The sequence below is a fragment of the Carcharhinus amblyrhynchos genome, chromosome 35, assembly GCF_965287045.1.
Source record: "Carcharhinus amblyrhynchos chromosome 35, sCarAmb.v2.hapA, whole genome shotgun sequence".
In the NCBI taxonomy this organism is placed as follows: domain Eukaryota; kingdom Metazoa; phylum Chordata; class Chondrichthyes; order Carcharhiniformes; family Carcharhinidae; genus Carcharhinus; species Carcharhinus amblyrhynchos.
Genome location: NC_137358.1, coordinates 9,071,110 through 9,091,405, shown reverse-complemented (window position 1 = coordinate 9,091,405; position 20,296 = coordinate 9,071,110). Strand labels below are relative to the sequence as shown.

General features: G+C 47.0%; 1 protein-coding gene across 2 annotated transcripts in view; it reads left to right on the top strand.

Annotated features, from left to right (window-relative positions):
• Positions 1-1,385: 1,385 nt before the first annotated feature.
• LOC145361763 (serine/threonine-protein kinase BRSK2-like) overlaps positions 1,386-20,296 on the top strand; it is a 134,534-nt gene continuing 115,623 nt past the window's right edge. For both annotated transcript variants that reach the window (XM_080217720.1, XM_080217721.1), the window contains exon 1: positions 1,386-1,561. In XM_080217720.1, the coding sequence (XP_080073846.1) occupies positions 1,477-1,561 (85 nt within the window). In that variant the 5' untranslated portion in view covers positions 1,386-1,476. The remainder of the gene's footprint in view (positions 1,562-20,296) is intronic.

Below are 20,296 nucleotides of genomic sequence, written 5' to 3'. Positions count from 1 at the left end.
ATCATGTTCCAACTCAATAGCAAGAGTACAAACACCTGAGCCACAATATTGAAGGCTTAGACCAGTATTGTACGCAATAGACTCACATCGTTACCAGCACCACCTTAAGTAATTACATGGGTTTCCTCCCACAGTCCAAAGATCTGTAGGTTGGGGGTAAATGTGTAGGGTTACATGGTATGCCTGGGTAAGAGTTGGTGCAGGCTCGATGGGCTGAATGGCCCCCCTTCTGCACTGTAGGCATTCTAAGATTCTATAAATACATTGAATCACAAGTGGCAACTCCAGGCAATGACATGTCCTGGCAGGAGAGGGCAGACAGGATGGGCTGAAGGGCCACCATCTGCACTACAACAACCCTGCAATTCTGTTTTTATTTATTTTTTCAAAACACATTGGCCGTGCTAAATTACCCCTTAGTATCCCAGGATGTGTGGGTTAGGTGGGTTGGCCATGGGAAATTGCCTCTTAGTGCCCAAAGATGAGCAGGTTAGGTGGATTGGCCATGATAAATTGTTGCTTAGTGTCCAAGGTTGATTAGGTTGAAGGGCCATGATAAATTGCTGCTAGAGTTAGGGGAATTAGCAGAGTAACTGAGAGTTACAGCTAAATTACCCTCTGGTGTCCCAGGATGTGTGGGTTAGGTGGATTGGTCATGGGAAATGTATGGGGTTAGGAGGATAGGACAGGGGAGAGGGCCTGGACGAGAGAGAACTGATACAAATTCAATGGGCTGAATGGCCTCCTTCTGCACTCTAAAGGTTCTATGATTTTTATTATAGGGATCTAGCCTCACCGCGCCAGGGACCCAGGTTCGATTCCCAGCTTGGATTACTGTCTGTGTAGAGTTTGCACGTCCTCCGGTTTCCTCCCACTGCGAGGGCCTAGGCGGGATTGTAGTCGGCACAGACTCGATGGACTGAATGGCCTCTTCCTGTCCGGTCAGGGGGGCTCCGTGATTCTGAGAACAGTGGAGGGACTGAAGCCTCTTAACCTTGTCCCCGTAAAGGCTTCCCCCCCTGTTTCTCTGGTGATCTCACACACACACACGCACGCACACATATAGTAATCTTCAAACTGGGGCCAGGGAAGGAGAGGGTTAAACTGGGACTGGGTGTCAGTGAGGGTTCCCGGATGGAAGCTTAATTAAAAAAAAGGGAGCAGATTGCAGGATTACCCAAAGAGCTGACTGCAGCTGGATTGGCAGAGAGGGGGAGCAGTAGAGAGAGAAAGAGAGAGGAGAATGATGCTGGTACCAGGATATTAGGATAACCTCCATCAGTTGTCTCATCCAGGGTCTTGGGGAGGGGTGGGAGGGGGGGGTGGGGATAGGTGGAGGCTTGAGGGATACATTTATTTTTTTTGGGTGGTGGGGGGGGGGGAAAGGAAAGAAAAGAACCTTATGCATTTGTCTCCTCATCAAGAAGACTCAGAGCCCAGTTCCACCCTAAGGAAAGGAGAGGTGAAAACAACACAATGTCAACGTCTACAAAAGAGGCAGGTTGTACACAATATGTGGGACCGTACCGGCTGGAGAAGACACTGGGGAAAGGACAAACAGGTTTGCAATCAATTTTTTTCTTAACCAAGGGGATGATCTGCACTGGAGAAATATCTATAAATGCGAGACAATGCTCTTGTCTGAGGGGAGGCGGGGAGGAGGGGGGGGGGTGTTCGAGTGGAGCTACAGAGAAGGGCAAATCATTGAATCTAATGTGTTTCTCTCTTTTTTCGCATAAAGCCTTCATTGTCTTTGCCTTGTGGCATTTTAAAACATTATTTATTGATGATGGGTTTGTGACTTGCTGTTGTGGGGTTGGAGGGGGGGGGTGGTGGTGATTTATTTCTCTGCCTTATTCCCAGGGTCTTTGAGGGTTGGTGGGGGGGGGGGGGTTCAAATTTGGAACAAAAAAATAGGTGGTGGGGAGGGGGGTGGAAAGACTTAGTGCTGGCAGATTTCAGCATCTCATTCCGTTCCTTCTTAAACCTACCTGGGTTTTTTTTTTGTTGAAAGGGCTGAGACTGTCTCTCTCTCTCTCTCTCTGTCTCTCACACACACACACACACATATATATATATATATATATATACAGGGACGCTGTGCAATAAAAGGGAGGGTTTTTCAAGCTTGCGCGGTTTAAATAGAACTTCAATGCCCAGCTCGCATTTATGTCACGCTTTCTCTGCACGTCTGTGCTCTTTTCTGGTGGGGAGAGTGGGGTTTGCCGGGGTGGGGAGTGGGGTTTGCCGGGGTGGGGGGAGTGGGGGGGGAGTGGGGTTTGCCGGGGTGGGGGGAGTGGGGGGGGAGTGGGGTTTGCCGGGGTGGGGGGAGTGGGGGGGGAGTGGGGTTTGCCGGGGTGGGGAGAGTGGGGGGGGAGTGGGGTTTGCCGGGGTGGGGGGAGTGGGGGGGGAGTGGGGGTTTGCCGGGGTGGGGAGTGGGGGGAGTGGGGGTTTGCCGGGGGGGGGGGGAGTGGGGGAGAGTGGGGTTTGCCGGGGGGGGGGCCTCACCATCCCTGGCGGTGGGCAGATGCTCACGTCGCTGGGTCCTCTCAACATCCCCCGGGTGCCCCAGTTGGAAAGGAGTGACCCTCGAAGCCCTTCCCTTCCCACCAAATAAATCACATCACCAACCTGCGGCCGGGGATCAACCTGAAACCCCGGAGAGATTCCACCCCCCCCTCCCCCTCTCCCCCCCTCTCCCCCCCAAAATAGGAGTCAAACGGGCGGGAATCAGATTATAGTTTGTAAGGGAGGCGGTGGGGGGGGGGGGGGTGGAGGAGTGGCAGGAGATATTCCTCTTTTAAACCCCCTCCACCCTCCAAGTTAGTGCAGGGAAGGAACGGTGTATTGTCCATTTTAATGTAAAGCTCCTCTGTGTAAGGGTTGCAAGCCAGAGCGGGAGGGGGGGGGTGTTTATATTTTTTTTCTCTGCTGCTGGTCCTGATGTTGTTTCCCTCCCCACTCCCCCCACCCTGGTCTGGTTCTCTGGTGGAGGGGGGGGGGGGGTGGGGGGGAGTGGTTTGCTTGGTGCTGTTTGTGACCATCGATTGGAACTTTATTGCAGTACTGAGAGAGCAAAGCGGGGTGTGTGTGTGTGTGTGGAGAGAGGGGGGTGGTGGTGGTGGAGAAAGCTCCCAGACGCAGCATTACAACACTAGGAAATGGACATGGTGCAGGCTGAGGGACTGGGATACAGGATGCAGCAAAAAAAGCTAGCAGCAGATAACAGGCAGTGAGTGTTTCAGCATCGCAGGTCGAGTGTGAGCCATTCTGGTACAGCACGCAGCGTGGAGGTTGTACCAGTGAGTTAGGGGATTTTATGCATTTATATCACACCCATATTGTATCTGTGGCGATATGGGATGTTATAAATAAGTGTCTGTGTGTGTGTGTGTGGTGTGTAACATACCATGCTGTGTCTGTCTGAATATACACAAGGGTGGCGCAGTGGTTAGCACTGCTGCCTCACAGCGCCAGGAATCCGAGTTCGATTCCGGCCTCAGATGACTCTGTTTGGAATTTTCATGTCCGTCCGTGTCTGAATATAGGCAAGTGTATATGTAACATACCATGCTGTATCTATCAGTGGGACATGGGGTAATATGTACACGTGTGTATATATAACATACCATGTGGTATCTGTCAGTGGGATATAGGGTAATATATACAGGTGTGTATATAACATACCATGCTGTATCTGTCAGTGGGCTATGGCATAATATGTAGAGGTGTGTATATATAACATACCATGCTGTACATGCCAATTGGATATGGGATAATATATGCAAGTGTGGGTATATAACATACCATGCTATATCTATCAGTGGGATATGAGATAATATATACAGGTGTGTGTATATAACATACCATGCTCTATCTGTCAGTGGGATATGGGATTATATGTGCAGTTGTGGATATATAACATACCATGCTGTATCTGTCAGTGGGATATGGGATTATATATGCAAGTGTGGCTATATATTATACCATGCTGTATCTGTCAGTGGGATTTGGGATTATATATGCAAGTGTGGCTATATAACATACCATGCTGTATCTGTCAGTGGGGTATGGGATTATATGTGCAGGTGTGGATATATAACATACCATGCTCTATCTGTCAGTGGGATATGGGATTATATATGCAAGTGTGGGTATATAACATACCATGCTGTATCTATCAGTGGGTTATGGGATAATATATACAGGTGTGTATATATAACATACCATGCTGTATCTATCAGTAGGATATAGGGTAATATATACTGGTGTGTATATATATAAAACATACTATGCTGTATCTATCAGTGGGATATAGGGTAATATATACAGGTGTGTATATATAACATACCATGCTGTATCTATCAGTGGGTTATGGGATAATATATACAGGTGTAGGTGTAGGTGCATGTAACATACCACTCTGCATCTGTCAGTGGGATATGGGATAATATATACAGGTGTGTGTATATATATATATATAACATATCATGCTTTATCTGTTAGTGGAATATGGGATAATATATACAAATGTATATGTAACATACAATGTTGTATCTGTCAGTGGGATAGCAGATATCATATACTAGCGTGTACATAACCCACACCATGCTGTATTGGTCAGGGAGATACAGTGTTGCATGTTTATAGATATCAAATATATAGATGGTGTGGCACACTGGTTAGCACTGCTGTCTCACAGCGCCAGGGACCCGGGTTCGATTCCCGGCTTGGGTCACTGTCCGTGTGGAGTCTGCACATTCTCCCCGTGTCTGCATGGGCCTTCTTCCGGTTGCTCTGGTTTCCTCCCACAATTAGGGTGAAAATTCTCCCTCAATGTTACCTGAACAGGTGCCGGAGTGTGGCGACTAGGGGATTTTCACAGTAACTTCACTGCAGTATTAATGTAAAGCTACTTGTGACGCTAATAAATAAATAGACTTTAGAAAGATCTGAAAAATGAGTAGATCTTTCTCTTACTGGATGCGGGTTACAAAATCACCCTCCCATTGAGGCTAACTTTGCAACTTCCCTTCTCTCCCCCGCCTCTGCCCGCCTCCCAATCCCACAAAGAGGATTTAAAGGTACAGGCCAGTTTTTACACAACCTGTTGTCTTGTTCATTAGAGGTAATTATATTGCTAGCAGTGTCTGTTGGTACCTAATAACATACACAGAAGACAGGACCTGTCAAAGTGTAAGAGAAGTGGATCTGGAATATGTAACCAGCCTCTTGTCATTGTAATATTGAACGAGTGTATTATATTCCGAGGAATGCATGTTCTGTTACTGGCATATTGAGCAATTATCAATTATTATAATCCATGATTTATAGGATTACTCCCTGCCTGTCACACTTCAAGTGCCTTATTCTAATTCCTCAGTTTCGTTTGGGGCGGGGGTGGAATGTGTAAGAAACTAGAATGTCCGTACAAACTCCTCATTGCCAGAAATTACATGGCACAATGTCTGCAACCTCACAACTGACCTTTTTGTTTTAAAAGGAAAGGACATAAGAACTCGGAGCAGGAGTAGGCCATCTGGCCCCTCGAGCCTGTCCCGCCATTCAATGGGATGGTGGATGATCTTTTTGTGGACTCAGTTCCACTTACCCGCTCACCATAACCCTTAATTCCTTTATTGTTCAAAAATTCATCTATCCTTGCCTTAAAAACATTCCATGAGGCAGCCTCAACTGCTTCACTGGGCAGGGAATTCCACAGATTCACAACCCTTTGGGTGAAGAAGTTCCTCCTCAACTCAGTCCTAAATCTGCTCCCCCTTATTTTGAGGCCATGCCTCCCCCTAGTTCTAGTTTCACCCGCCAGTGGAAACCACTTCCCTGCTTCTATCCTATCTATTCCCTTCATCATCTTACATGATTCTAGAAGATCTCCTCTCATTCTTCTGAATTCCAATGAGTATAGCCCCAGTCTACTATTTGTCTCCTCATAAGCCAACCCTCTCAACTCCAGAATCAACCAAGTGAATCTCCTCTGCACCCTCTCCAGTGCCAGTATATCCTTTCTCAAGTAAGGAGACCAAAACTGTACACAGTATTCCAGGTATGGCCTCACCCCAGCACCTTATACAGCTGCAACATAACCTTGTGTTTTTAAGAACATAAGAAAGAAAGAAGAGTTTTTAAACTCCAAAAGGGACTTGCATTTATATAGCGCCTTTCATGACCTCGTGATGTCCCAAAAGCGCTTTACGCCCAATGAAGCACTTTTGGCATGTGGTCAATTTGTGCACAGCAAGCTCCCACAAACAGCAAAGGGGGAACGAGCAGATCATTTATTGGGATTGATGAAGACACTGGGGGAGAACATTCCAGATTTTCTTTGAGATAGTTTGACATGTGATGTCTGCCTGACAGAGCAGACAGACAAAACCTTGGTTTAACATCTCACCTGAAAGGCACATTTCTGACTTAAACATAGAAACCAGAAGCAGGAGGAGGCCATTCAGCCCTTCGATGCTGCACCATCATTCATTTTGATCATGACCGATCATCAAATTCAATATCCTGATTCCCCCCCATTCCTCATATCCCTTGATCCCTTTAGCCCCAAGATCTATATCTAATTCCTTCTTGAAATCACACGTTTTGGCCTCAGCTATTTTCTGTGGGAGTGAATTCCACACATTCACCACCCTCCGGGTGAAAAAATTTCTCCTCACCCCAGTCCTAAAAGTTTACCCCTTATCCTCAAACTATGACCCCCCTAGTTCTGGATATCCCCCAGATTTACCCTTGAGTTCACCTCGTCTTTGCCTAACCTGGATGTAAATACGTTGGAAGCAGTTCTGAGAAGGTTTACCACCTGGATTGGGTGATTGCCCCTCGAGGAAAGATTGGGAAGGCTAGGCTGGTGTTCACGAGAGTTTAGAAAAACTAGGAGGAGGCTTGACTGAAACCACTCAGATTCTGAGGGGTGTAGAGAGGGTGGGTGTGAAGAGGATGTTTCTTCTTGTGGGAGAACCTAGAACGAGGGGTCACTGTTTAAAAATAAGGGGTCACCCATTTGAATCAGAGGTGAGGAATTTCTTTTTCTCTGAAGGTGGCAACTCTTTGGAACTTCCTTCCTCGAAAGGCGGTGGAAGCAGAATCTTTGAACGTTTTTAAGGCAGAGTTAGATTCTTGATTATTAAGGAGAGTGAAAGGTTATCGGGGGGGGTCAGTGGGGTTGAGATTACAATCAGATCTTGTAGAATGGCGGAGCAGTTTTGAGGGACTGAGTGGCCTACTCCTGAGGTTCACGAGAACGATCCCGGGAAATGAAAAGCTTGAGGAGCATTTGAGGACTCAATGGATGAGGACTATAGATTATATAGATGATCTGGAGGAGGGGGCTGAGTGTAGGGTGTCGAAATTTGCTGATGACATGAAGATGGGCCGAACGGCCTAATTCCGCTCCTATACCTTACAGTCCTGCTCCGAATTTGTAACCGGAGTTAGACTTTGAGCAGTGTGTTAATATGTTGTATTTCTGCTCTCTGAGACAATGCGTCCTCTGGTTTATCATGAGCTGTAACACTGGGGTTTGGCTGGTGTATGGAAACACTTGAAAATGCCCATCGAGTCTGCTCCGCCATTCAATCATGGCTGATTGGGGTTGCAAAACCTTTCTCCTGCCTTTTTACTGTAACCTTTGACCCCCCCCCCCCTTCCTTTACCAGTCAAGAACCGATCTATCCCCATAATAAAGGCAAAATCCACTTTGGAGGATATAAGAACATAAGAAGTAGGAGCAGGAGTAGGCCATCTATCTAGCCCTTCGAGCCTGCCCCGCCATTCAATAAGATCATGGCTGATCTTGTAGTGGTTCAGTTCCACTTACCCACCTGCTCCCCATAACCCTTAATTCCCTTATCTATCAGAAATCTATGTACCTGTGACTTAAATATATTCAGTGAGGTAGCCTCCACCACTTCAATGGGCAGAGAATTCCAAAGATTCACTACCCTCTGAGAGAAGAAGTTCCTCCTCAACTCTGTTCTAAGCCCCCTTATTTTGAGGCTGTGTCCTCTAGTTCTTGTTTCCTTTCTAAGTGGAAAGAATCTCTCTGCCTCCACCCTATCTGGCCCCTTCATTATCTTATAGGTCTCTATAAGATCCTCCCTCAGCCTTCTAAACTCCAACGAGTACAGGCCCAATCTACTCGATCTCTCTTCATAATCTCATCTCCCTCATCTCCGGTATCAGCCTGGTGAACTTTCCCCGTTAGATTTCCATTAGAAATATTACTCAGAGTGAAAGGGAAGGCCTAAATTTCCGAGGCTCGTAATTTCTGGCAAACTACATTACACAAGCAGCAGATACGCTTTTGTTTGATCTGTCAGGGGAGTGTGGTCATGGCTCAGTGAGTCACTCTCTCGGCCCTGTATCACTCGATTCCCGTCCCACTCCAGTGAGGTACCAAAGGAGCTCCGCACTGTCTGAGGCGCCACCTCTCAGAATGGGAGGTTGAGCCAAGTCTTGGATCTATTTTTAGGGGGAAGAAAGCCAGTTAGCTGTGCTGAAGTGTGATATTTTAATACTTCTACGATATGTTGAAATTAGCCTGGATAAGTTGCACTTCCTGTGACTGTCACACTGACCTTCTGTTGCACCTTCTCTGTCATACTTTATTCCCAACACCCCCCTCGTTATAAATAATCACCTTGATTTATTGTGAAAAAAACTTAGAATCATTGAAACTCTACGGTGCAGGAAGAGGTCATTCGGCCCATCGAGCCTGCACCGACAATCCCACCCAGGCCCTATCCCCAAAAGCCCACATATCTGCACTGCTAGCCCCCCTGACACTAAGGGGCAATTTAGCATGGCCAATCCAACTAACCCGCACATCTTTGGATGCTATGGGGCAATTCACCATGGCCAATCCACCTAACCTGTGCATCTTTGGACACTAAGGGGCAATTTAACATGTCCAATCCACCTAACCTACACACCTTTGGACTGAGGATGGAAACCCATGCAGACATGGGGAGAAGATGCAAACCCCACACAGATGGTGACCCAAGACCGGAATTGAACCCTTGTCCCTGGCGCTGTGAGGGAGCAGTGCTAACCACTGTGCCTCCATACCATCCTTTGCATTTACATAGCACCCTTCATGACCTTCAGGACACGCTGAGGCACTTCGGACCCAATGAAATACCTTTTGAAGTAATGTCGGAAACTGAAAGGCAGTTGGTGCACAGCAAGATCCCACCAGCAATCATGTGTTCACCAGTAATCTATTGCAGTGTTAAGAACAGGACATTGAGGAGAACTCCCTCACTCTGTTTCTAAGCCCTGCCATGGGACCTTTAACATGCGTGTGAAAGCTATGTGAAATGTGACCTTTCCAACACTCCCTCAGCACTCTTCCTCGGATCTTGGAGTGGGACTTGAACCCACGAGCTCTGACTCAGAGGCTGAAGTGCTCCCTATTGAACTAACCAGACACCCTAGACAGCTACGTGGGAGAGGCTTGGGTAGCTAATTCGAGAGAGTTTGGACTCTTGGATATGATATCAGAGCGTGTATAACCACCCAGCGATAACGGTGCATTGCTTTCTCCGCTCCTCTCCTTCTCTCCCTCCTTCTACCTTTCTCTTGTTCTCTTTTTCCCTCTCTCTCGCTCTCTCTTGCACTCTCCCTCGCTCCCTCATTCACTCTTTCTTTCTATTTCTCTTTTGCTCTCCCTCGCTCTCTCTGTTTCTCCCTCTTTCACTCGCTCCTTCTCCCTTTCCCTACTCTTTTTCTCCCCCTTTCTCTCTCTCTCTTCCTCTATCTCCCCTTCTCTCTCTTGTGTTTTCCTTCACTCTTACTTTCTCTCTCACTCCTTCTCTGTTTCTCTTTCACACTTTCTCCTACTCTTTTTTTTCTCTTTTTCTCTTTCACTCTTGCTCTCTTTTGCTCTGTCTCACTCTCTCTTTCTGTCTCTCTCTCCCTTACATTTCTCTCTTTTTCTGTTTCCCTTTCTCTTCCAATCTCCATTTCTCTTGTTCTCTCAATCCCTTTCACTCTCTCTCTCTCTTTCTTTGCTTACTGCTTCTCATTCTTTTTCCACTCTCAATCTCATTCTTTTTCTCTCCTTTTCTCTCTCTCTGTCTCCTGCCTTTCTCTGCTCTGTTTCTCACTCTTTTTCTCCTTCCTTCACTTTCTTTTGCTCTCTCCTTTCTTTCTTCCACGTTCTCTCACTCCCTTTCTCTCTTTTCCTTTTGTTCTGTCGCTCTCTTACTCATTTTCCCATGACCTCCTCCTATTTATCTTCTCTTTTTTTCTTTCTTTCCCCAGCTCTCTCTCTCATTCCCTCTTTCACTCTCTTTCTCTGTAATTCTCTTTTTCTAGTACTCTAACTCTTTTGCTCTCACTCATTCTCTTTTTACCTCCCATCTCTCTCCTCTCTTGTTTCTCATTCTTTTTCTCTCCTCCACTTTTTGTGCTCTCTCTCCTCTCTTCACTTTGTCTTTCTCTTTCTCCCTGTTTTTCCTTTCTCTTTCTCTCGCTCTCATTTCTCTCTTTCTCCCCTTTCACTTCTCTCTCTCTCTCCTTTCTCACTTTTCTCTCTCTCTCTTCTCTTCTCTTCCTTTTTCTTTCTCTCTTTCTTTCCATTTCCTTTCTATCTCTCTCTCCTTTCTCATTCTTTCTTTCTCTTTTCTTTCTCTCCTCTCTCCTTTATCTTCTTTCTTTTTCTTTCCTTTTTCTCGCTCCTTTCTCTTTCTCTCTCTCGCTCCTTTCTCTTTCTCTCTCTCGCTCCTTTCTCTTTCTCTCTCTCGCTCCTTTCTCTTTCTCTCTTTCTCGCTCCTTTCTCTCTCTCTCCTTTCTCTCTCGCTCTCTCTCTCTCTCCTTTCTCTCTCTCTCTCTCTCTCTCTCTCCTTTCTCTTTCTCTCTCTCTCCTTTCTCTTTCTCTCTCTCTCTCTCCTTTCTCTCTCTCTCTCTCCTTTCTCTTTCTCTCTCTCTCTCTCTCCTTTCTCTTTCTCTCTCTCTCTCTCTCCTTTCTCTTTCTCTCTCTCTCTCGCTCCTTTCTCTTTCTCTCTCTCTCTCTCGCTCCTTTCTCTTTCTCTCTCTCTCTCTCTCTCCTTTCTCTTTCTCTCTCTCTCTCTCCTTTCTCTTTCTCTCTCTCTCGCTCCTTTCTCTTTCTCTCTTTCTCCTTTCTCTCTCTCTCCTTTCTCTTTCTCGCTCTCTCTCTCTCTCTCCTTTCTCTCTCTCTCTCTCTCTCCTTTCTCTTTCTGTTTCTCTCTCTCTCCTTTCTGTTTCTCTCTCTCTCCTTTCTCTTTCTCTCTCTCTCCTTTCTCTTTCTCTTTCTCTCTCTCTCTCTCTCCTTTCTCTTTCTCTCTCTCTCTCTCCTTTCTCTTTCTCTCTCTCTCTCTCTCCTTTCTCTTTCTCTCTCTCTCTCTCTCCTTTCTCTTTCTCTCTCTCTCTCTCTCTCCTTTCTCTTTCTCTCTCTCTCTCTCTCCTTTCTCTTTCTCTCTCTCTCGCTCCTTTCTCTTTCTTTCTCTCTCATCTCTCTCTCTCTTTTTCTGTCTCTGTCTCTCTCTGTCTCTTTCTCTCTCTCTTTTTCTCTGTCTCTCTCTTTGTCTCTGTCTCTTTCTATCTCTCTCTCTCTCCTTTCTCTTGCTCCCTCCTCTCTCTCTCTTTCTGTCCCTGTCCCTGTCCCTCTGTCTCCTCACTCCTTTCTCTCTCTCTCAGACACAAGTACTGATAGTTTTGTGGTTGGACCACCCGCCCCAGCTCAGGTCTCCGCCGTGCCACAGTTCACTTCCTTTTAAATAAGGAGGGGGAGAGACTGTCATTGGCTGCTGCTGTTTCTGACCTTCACGTAACTTGGCCTTTCCCCAGGCGAAGGAGTCGAACAGTTTACACTGTAGAGAGAACGTTAGCAACATTAGTCAGCAATTAGCCTCAGAATGTGCCTGTTTAGACCATTGTATTTTGGCAGTAGCTTTGCAGCTAAACATCACAATTGTATGACAGTTTTAGTGGATAATGGCAGAGCAGAAGGGCTAAATGAATACTTGCAGCAGTTTGCACAATGGAAGAGGAGAATCTACTGCCAGAAACCAACTTGGGATTAGTGAAGGGAGAAATAATACTGGGGACCCAATGGACAACAGTTAGAAATTTCTAAAGGCTTCACACAGCTTCCTTGCTTTTTTACAATTCTCATTCCTTGATTTAAGGTAGCACGATGGTTAGCATTCCTGTCTCACAGCGCCACGGGCCCAGGGTTCAATTCCGGCCTTGAGTCACAGTCTGTGTGGAGTCTGCACATTCTCCCCATGTCTGCGTGGGTTTCCTCCAGGTGCTCCAGTCCCTTCCCACAGTCCAAAAGACACACTGGTTAGGGTGCATTGGCCATGCTAAATTGTCCCTTAGTGTCCAAAGATGTGTAGATTAGGTGGATTGACCATGCTAAATTGCCCCTTAGTGTCCAAAGATGTGCATATTAGGTGGATTGGCCATGCTAAATTGTCCCTTAGTGTCCAAAGATGTGCAGGTTAGATGGATTGGCCATGCTAAATTGCCCCTTAGTGTCCAAAGATGTGCATATTAGGTGGATTGGCCATGCTAAATTGTCCCTTAGTGCCCAAAGATGTGTAGATTAGGTGGATTGGCCTCGCTAAATTGCCCCTTAGTGTCCAAAGATGTGCAGGTTAGATGGATTGGCCATGCTAAATTGCCCCTTAGTGTCCAAAGATGTGTAGATTAGGTGGATTGGCCATGCTAAATTGCTCCTTAGTGTCAAGTGGATTAACAGAGTAAATGCATGGGGTTGTGGAGATAGGACCTGGAGTGGGATTGTTCAAAGTGCCACATGGACTCCTTCTGTACTGTAGGGATTCTATGTATAATTAGCAAATGGAAGAAAGATTAGCTAGACCCCCTCCTGTGGGGAGGGGGAATGCGCACCACACCACAGGGAGGATGTTTTGGCCTCGGTGGGAGTTCAACGCAGGTTTACGAAAATGATACCTTTTTAATTTGATTTATTATTGTCACGTGTATTGGGACACAGTGAAAAGTATGGTTTCTTGCGTGCTATACAGACAAAGCATACTGTTCATAGGGACATAGGGGAGAAGGAAAGCAGAGAGTGCAGAATATAATGTTACAGCATAGCTAGGGTGTAGAGAAAGATCAACTTAATACAAGGTGGGCCCATTCAAAAGTCTGACAGCAGCAGGGAAGAAGCTGTTCTTGAGTCGGTTGGTACGTGACCTCAGATTTTTGTATCTTTTCTTCGATGGAAGAAGGTGGAAGAGAGAATGTCCAGGGTGCGTGGGGTCCTTGATTATGCTGGCTGCTTTGCCGAGGCAGCAGGAAGTACAGACAGAGTCAATGAATGGGAGGTTGGTTTGCGTGATGGACTGGTCTTCATTCACAATCCTTTGTAGTTCCTTGCGGTCTCGGTCAGAGCAGGAGCCATACCGAGCTGTGTTACATCCGGATAGGATGCTTTCTATGATGCATCTGTAAAAATTGATGAGAGTCATTTAAAGTTTATTTATTAGTGTCACAAGTAGGTTTACGTTAACGCTGCAGTGAAGTTGCTGTGAAAATCTCGGAGTGGCCATGCTGAGTTTCTTTAGCCTCTTGAGATAGTCGAGGCTTTTGGGGGGCTTTCTTAGCTACGGTGTCAATGTGGGCAATTTGTGCCCATCCTCCAGTAAATGGCAATGGGCGCTGATCGAGAGTGTAGCCTTCGCCTGTCCAGGAGATGTGGAGGCGCAGGCATCATGGTGCAGAAATCAGAGTAGGACAGGGAATCCAACCAGGGATCTTTTGGGTCCCTGTGGCCTGGTTACCCGCTGACCCCGAGCTATCAGAGGAGCAGCAATGGCCACTTGTACTCGGACAGAATGCTCTATATGGCGCACCTATACAAATTGTGTACACTTTATTAGGCACTTCAGACAGGCTGCACTGATCGGAGAATGGGGTCCATTATCTGAAATAAGAGATTGGGAGCTCAGAGACTGAGTGAACTTTGAAATGTTGCATCCAAAGGTTAATGGCTAAGAATGTGAGAGTAATGGAGGCGATTAGTAGGTTAGGGAGGGAGTGGCCCCTCCCGCAGTCGAGGAATCCTGGACAAGAGGATAGTTAATGGGACAGGGAGCAGGTGAAAGGCTTTTCAGAGTGGAAATAAATGAGGAAGCGAGGCATCGCTAAAGGTACACACCGACTTAGGAAAGATGACTTAAGCAAATTAGATTTAAGGAGAGCACTACTCTGCCTGAGAAATGGGTTGTGCTGAAAGGCTGACACAGAACATGCAGGATCGCCCAAACTATGGGGGCCATTAACTCCCAAATCCCACAATAAACCAGCAAGTACCTGAGGATAACTAATTTGATTTTATTATTGTCACATGTATTAACATACACTGAAAAGTATTGTTTCTTGCGCGCTATACAGACAAAGCATACCATTCATAGAGAAGGAAAGGATGCAGAAGAGTGCAAAATGTAGTGTTACAGTCATAACAAGAGTTTGATTTTGATTTGATTTATTATTGTCATGTGTATACAATGAAAAGTATTGTGCCTTGTGCACTATACAGAACATGCTGTTCATAGAGTACGTAGGAGAGAAGGAAAGGAGAGACTGCAGAATGTAGTGTTACAGTCACAGCTGAGGTATAGAGAAGGATCAACTTAGTGCAAGGTAGGTCCATTCAAAAGTCTGATGGCAGCAGGGAAGAAGCTGTTCTAGAGTCAGTTGGTACGTGACCTCCTGATGGAAGAAGGTGGAGGAGAGAATGACCGGGGTGTGTGGGGTCCTTAATTATGCTGGCTGCTTTGTCGAGGCAGCGGGAAGTGTAGACAGAGTCAATGGATGGGAGGCTGGTTTGCGTGATGGATTGGGTTACATTTATGACCCTTTGTAGTCTCTTGTGCATTATACAGACAGCTCGGTAAGAGCAGGAGCCATACCAAGCTGTGATACAATTATGGTGCGTTTGTAAAAGCTGGTGAGAGTCTGGAAAGGATGGTGCATCAGATGTCGCGTTGGTGACGAGTCAGGGGTGCTCTTCCAAGCGTGGATCTGAGAAGCACAGCAACATAATAGAGGAGCCTTTATCCTGTATCTCACTGTGTCGTGCCTGACCTCAGAGTGGGTTTTGACACTTCTGTGTCACGATGTGAGCTCCGAGCCGGGGGAAAAGATTGAATTAAAGGCAAGATCATGGCTGAGGCGGGTGCGGAAATTGTGCAGGAAGTGTGATACATAACAGCATAAGAAATAGGAGCAGGAGTAGGCCATCTAGCCCTTCGAGCCTGCCCCGCCATTCAATATGATCATGGCTGATCTGAAGTGGATCAGTTCCACTTTCCCGCTTTCTCCCCATAACCCTTAATCCCCCTTGTCTATCAGAAACCTATCTACCCGTGACTTAAATATATTCAACAAGGTAGCCTCCACCACTTCAACGGGCAGAGAATTCCAGAGATTCACCACCCTTTGAGTGAAGAAGTTCCTCCTCAACTCCGTTCTAAACTGCCGCCCCCCACCCCGCTTATTTTGAGGCTGTGCCCTCTAGTTCTGTTTTCCTTTCTAAGCGGGAAGAGTCTCTCTACCTCTACCCTATCCATCCCCTTCATTATCTTGTAAGATCCCCCCTCAGCCTTCTACACTCTAACTAGTACAGGCCCAGTCTATTTAATCTCTCCTCATAAGCCAACCCCCTCATCTCCAGTATCAGCCTGGTACCTGATAGTGGAACGGAGAGGCGAAGGCTGGCTGGAGGAGACAATAGGTCAGTCTTCTTGATTAATCTTTCCCTACCCTTGGCTGAGGGTGTAGGTAAGAGAAACAGCTTGCGTTTATAAAGCTCCCTTTCACATCCCAAAGCAATTCTACACTTCCTAGGGTAGAAATTTGATTTGATTTATTGCTGTCACATGTATTAGCATACAGTGAAAAGTATTGATTCTTGCGCATTATACAGTCAAAGCATACCATTCATAGAGTACACAGAGGAGAAGGAAAGGAGAGGGTGCAGAATATAGTGTTACAGCCATAGCTGTAACACAAGAAATGTCAATTACTGGGAGCGGAGGTTTAAGATAAAAGGGGGAAAGTTTAAAGGAGATTTGAGGGGCAAGTTTTCTTTAACACAGAGGGTAGTAAGTGTTTGGAATGCACTGGCAGAGGAGGTGGTAGAAGCAGATACAATAGCAACATTTAAGAGGCATTTATTGTGAAGGTACTGGTGTATAAAAGTAGAGAAGTGTTGTTGCAATTGTATAGGGCGTTGGTGAGACCACATCTGGAGTATTGTGTCCAGTTTTGATCTCCTTATTTGAGGAAGGATGTGGTGGCATTGGAGGCAGTTCAGAGGAGGTTCACCAGATCGATTCAGGGGATGAAAGGGTTGATGTACAAGGAGAGATTAAACAGTTTGGGCTTATACTCGCTGGGGTTTAGAAGGATGAAGCGGAGATCTGACTGAGGTATATAAAATACTAAAAGGGATTGATAGAGTGAATGAAGACCAAATGTTTCCCCTTGTGGGATAATCTGGAACAAGAGGTTACAGGTATAGGTCGAGAAGCAGTAGATTTAAAACTGGGATGAGGAGGAACTAATTCTCACAGAGGGCGGTGGATTGGTGGAACTCGCTGCCCCATAGCGCGGTGGAGTCTGAATCATTGAATGGTTTCAATAAGAAGATAGATATATTTCTGATTTTAAAAAATGGGCTAAAGGGATTTGGGGAACAGGTGGGGAGGGGGATTTGGGACCAGGGAGAGATCAACCCTGATCTGATTAAAGGGCAGAGCAGGCTCGAAGGGCTGAATGGCCTACTTCTGCTCCTAATTCCTACGGTTCAAGATACATGAATAAGCAGGGAATAGGGGGAAACAGAGTGTGTAGAGGCAATAGGGGAGGTGATGTCCTAGTGGTATTATCGATTAATCCAGACACTGAGCTGGGGACCCAGGTTTGAATCCCGCCACGGCAGATGGTGGAATTTGAATTCAATAAAAGATATCTGGAATTAAGAATCTACTGATGACCATGAAACCATTGTCAGAAAAACCCATCTGGTTCACTAATGTCCTTCAGGGAAGGAAATCTGCCGTCCTTACCCGGTCTGGCCTACATGTGACTCCAGAGCCACAGTAATGTGGTTAACTTACAATTACCCTCCAAGGGCAACAAGGGATGGGCAATAAATGCTGGCCCAGCCAACAACACCCATTCCCTGAATGAAAAGTAAGGTCTTTGCTTTAGAAAGAATCATGTATCGGTGCAAGCTTGATGGGCTGAAGGGCCATTTCCTGTGCTGTACTGTTCTTTGTTCACTACCCACCTTCTAACCCCCATAAACTGGAACTCATTCTGAACCCTGGTGCTGGAGGCTCACTCATAGGCTAACCCTAGTTACATTGATCCGTTCTCCCCCCTTCCCCTTCTGTTTTCGCTGATCTGTTCTAGCACGGAAACTCATCCGAGTTTTCAAACCCGTGGCGTTGACTGTTCGCTATCTCTATAATCCCTGACAATTCTCAAGTCTCTGTTCCCGTTTCTGCTCCCTTGGTGTATCCCCAGTTGTTCATGGATCTATCATTGTGGGCAAGCCCTACATCAGCTCTGGAATTCCCTCCCTGAACTCCTTCATCTCTCTTTCTCTCTCCGTCACTCCACATTTAAGACACTTCTTAAACCCTACCTCCCTCTATCCTAATATCCCCCCTGTGTGGCTGAGTGTCAAATTGTTTGATAAAGCATCTGTGAAGCAATTTGGGTCATTTGCTTAGGCTAAAGGTGCTATATAAATGCAGTTGTGCTTCCTCGCCTAGCTATGTGTCCTTGTTGTCTTTTGGTTCCCAGACATTGTTAATATTTGATTTGATTTATTATTGTTTATTACTTACGGGGCGAAAAACTGCAGCAGGCGACGGTGCAGAGGGACCTGGGGGTCCTTGCGCATGAGTCGCAAAAACCCAGCCTGCAGGTGCAGCAGGTGGTCAGGAAGGCGAATGGGATGCTGGCCTTCATAGCGAGGGGGATTGAATATAAAAGTAGGGAGGTCTTGCTGCAGCTGTATAGGGCATTGGTGAGGCCGCAGCTGGAGTACTGTGTGCAATTTTGGTCGCCGTACTTACGCAAGGATATTTTGGCCTTGGAGGGAGTGCAGAGGAGGTTTACTAGGCTGATGCCGGAGTTGAGGGGGTTGAGCTATGAGGAGAGGCTGAATAAACTAGGCTTGTACTCGTTAGAGTTTAGAAGAATGAGGGGAGATCTCATTGAGACGTATAAGATGTTGAATGGGATGGATAGGATAGAGGTGGAGAGACTCTTCCCGCTCAGAAAGGACAGTAGGACTAGGGGGCACAGCCTCAAGATAAAGGGGGGGCGGTTTAGAACGGAGTTGAGGAGGAACTTCTTCACTCAAAGGGTGGTGAATATCTGGAATTCTCTGCCCATTGAGGTGGTGGAGGCTGCCTCGCTAAATATTTTTAAGACGCGGGTTGATGGGTTTTTGATAGGAGAGGGGATTAAGGGTTATGGGGAGAGGGTGGGAAAGTGGAACTGAGCCACGACAGATCAGCCATGATCTTATTGAATGGCGGGGCAGGCTCGAAGGGCTAGATGGCCTACTCCTGCTCCTATTTCTTATGTTCTTATGAGTCAGTTGGGATGTGACCTCAGACTTTTGTATCTTTTTCCTGGCGGAAGAAGGTGGAAGTGAGAATGTTCGGGGTGTGTGGGGTCCTTGATTATGCTGGCTGTTTTGCCGAGGCAGTGGGAAGTGTAGACAGAGTCAATTGTTGTCGGTGTGGACTTAATGGGCTGAATGGCCTCTGTCTGCTCTGTAGGGATTCTATGAAACCAGAGCACCCAGAGAAAACCCACGCAGATATGGGGAGAATGTGCAGACTCCACACAGTCACCTGAAGCAGGAATTGAATCCAGATCCCTGGCACTGGTTTGCATGACGATCTGGGCTAGGTTCACAACTCTTTGTAGTTCCTTGCGGTCTTGGGCAGAGCAGGAGCCCACACCAAGCTGTGATACAGCTGGAAAGAATGCTTTCTATGGTGCATCTGTAAAGGTTGATGAGAGTTGTAGCGGACATGCCAAATGTCCTTAGCCTGCTGAGAAAGTCGAGACGTTGGTGAGCTTTCTTAACTATTGCGTCAATGTGGACAATTTGTGCCCGTCTTCCAGTAAGTGGCACTGGGCGCTGATTGAGAGTGTAACCTTCACTTGTCCAGGAGATGTGGAGGTGCAGACACCATGGTAGAGAGATCAGAGAAGGGCAGGGAATCCAACTGGGGGTGTTGGTCTCCTTACGGCCTGGTTACCCACTATCCCTGTGCTATCAGAGGGGCAGTTGTTATCTCTGGAGTGGAGATTTCTCTCTGATCCACACGAGGGGTGGCACAGTGGTTAGCACTGCTGCCTCACAGTGCCAGAGACCTGGATTCAATTCCTGGCTCGGGTCACTGTCTGTGTAGACTCCGCACATTCTCCCCGTGTCTGCATGGGTTTCCTCCGGTTGCTCCAGTTTTATAGAATCATAGAAACCCTACAGTGCAGAAGGAGACCATTCAGCCCATTAAGTCCACACCGGCAACAATCCCACCCCGGGCCCTATCCCTCACATCCCCATACGTTTACACCGCCAATCCCTCTAACCTACACATCCCAGGACACCAAGAGGCAACTTAGCGTGGCCAATCAATCTAACCAGCATGTCTTTTGGACTGTGGGAGGAAACCGGAACACCCGAAGGAATCCCACGCAGACACGGGGGAGAACGTGTAGACTCCACACAGACAGTGACCCAAGCTGGGAATTGAACCTGGGTCTCTGGTGCTGTGAGGGCAGCAGTGCTAACCACTGTGCCACCGTGCCCCTGGATCGAGGGGAGTTGTAGTGCTGGTGGGGGTTATTGACATAGAGAGGGGTGTAGGGGTGGGAGGATATTACAGAGCGAGGAGGGTAGGGCTGGAGGAGTTAACAGACATTGGGATGGGTGTAAGTGCTGGAGAAGGTTACAGACATTGGGAGGGGTGTAAGGGCTGGAGGATGTTACAGACATTGGGAGGGGTGTAGGGGCTGAGGAGGTTACAGACATTGGGAGGGGTGTAGGAGCTGGGGGAAGTTAGTGACATTGGAAGGGGTGTAGGGACTGGAGGAGGTTACAGACTTTGGGAGGAGTGTAGGGTCTGGAGGAGGTTACAGGCATTGGGAGGAGTGTAGGGGCTGAGGAGATTACAGACATTGGGATGGGTGTAGGGACTGGAGAAGGTTACAGACATTGGGAGGGGTGTAGGGGCTG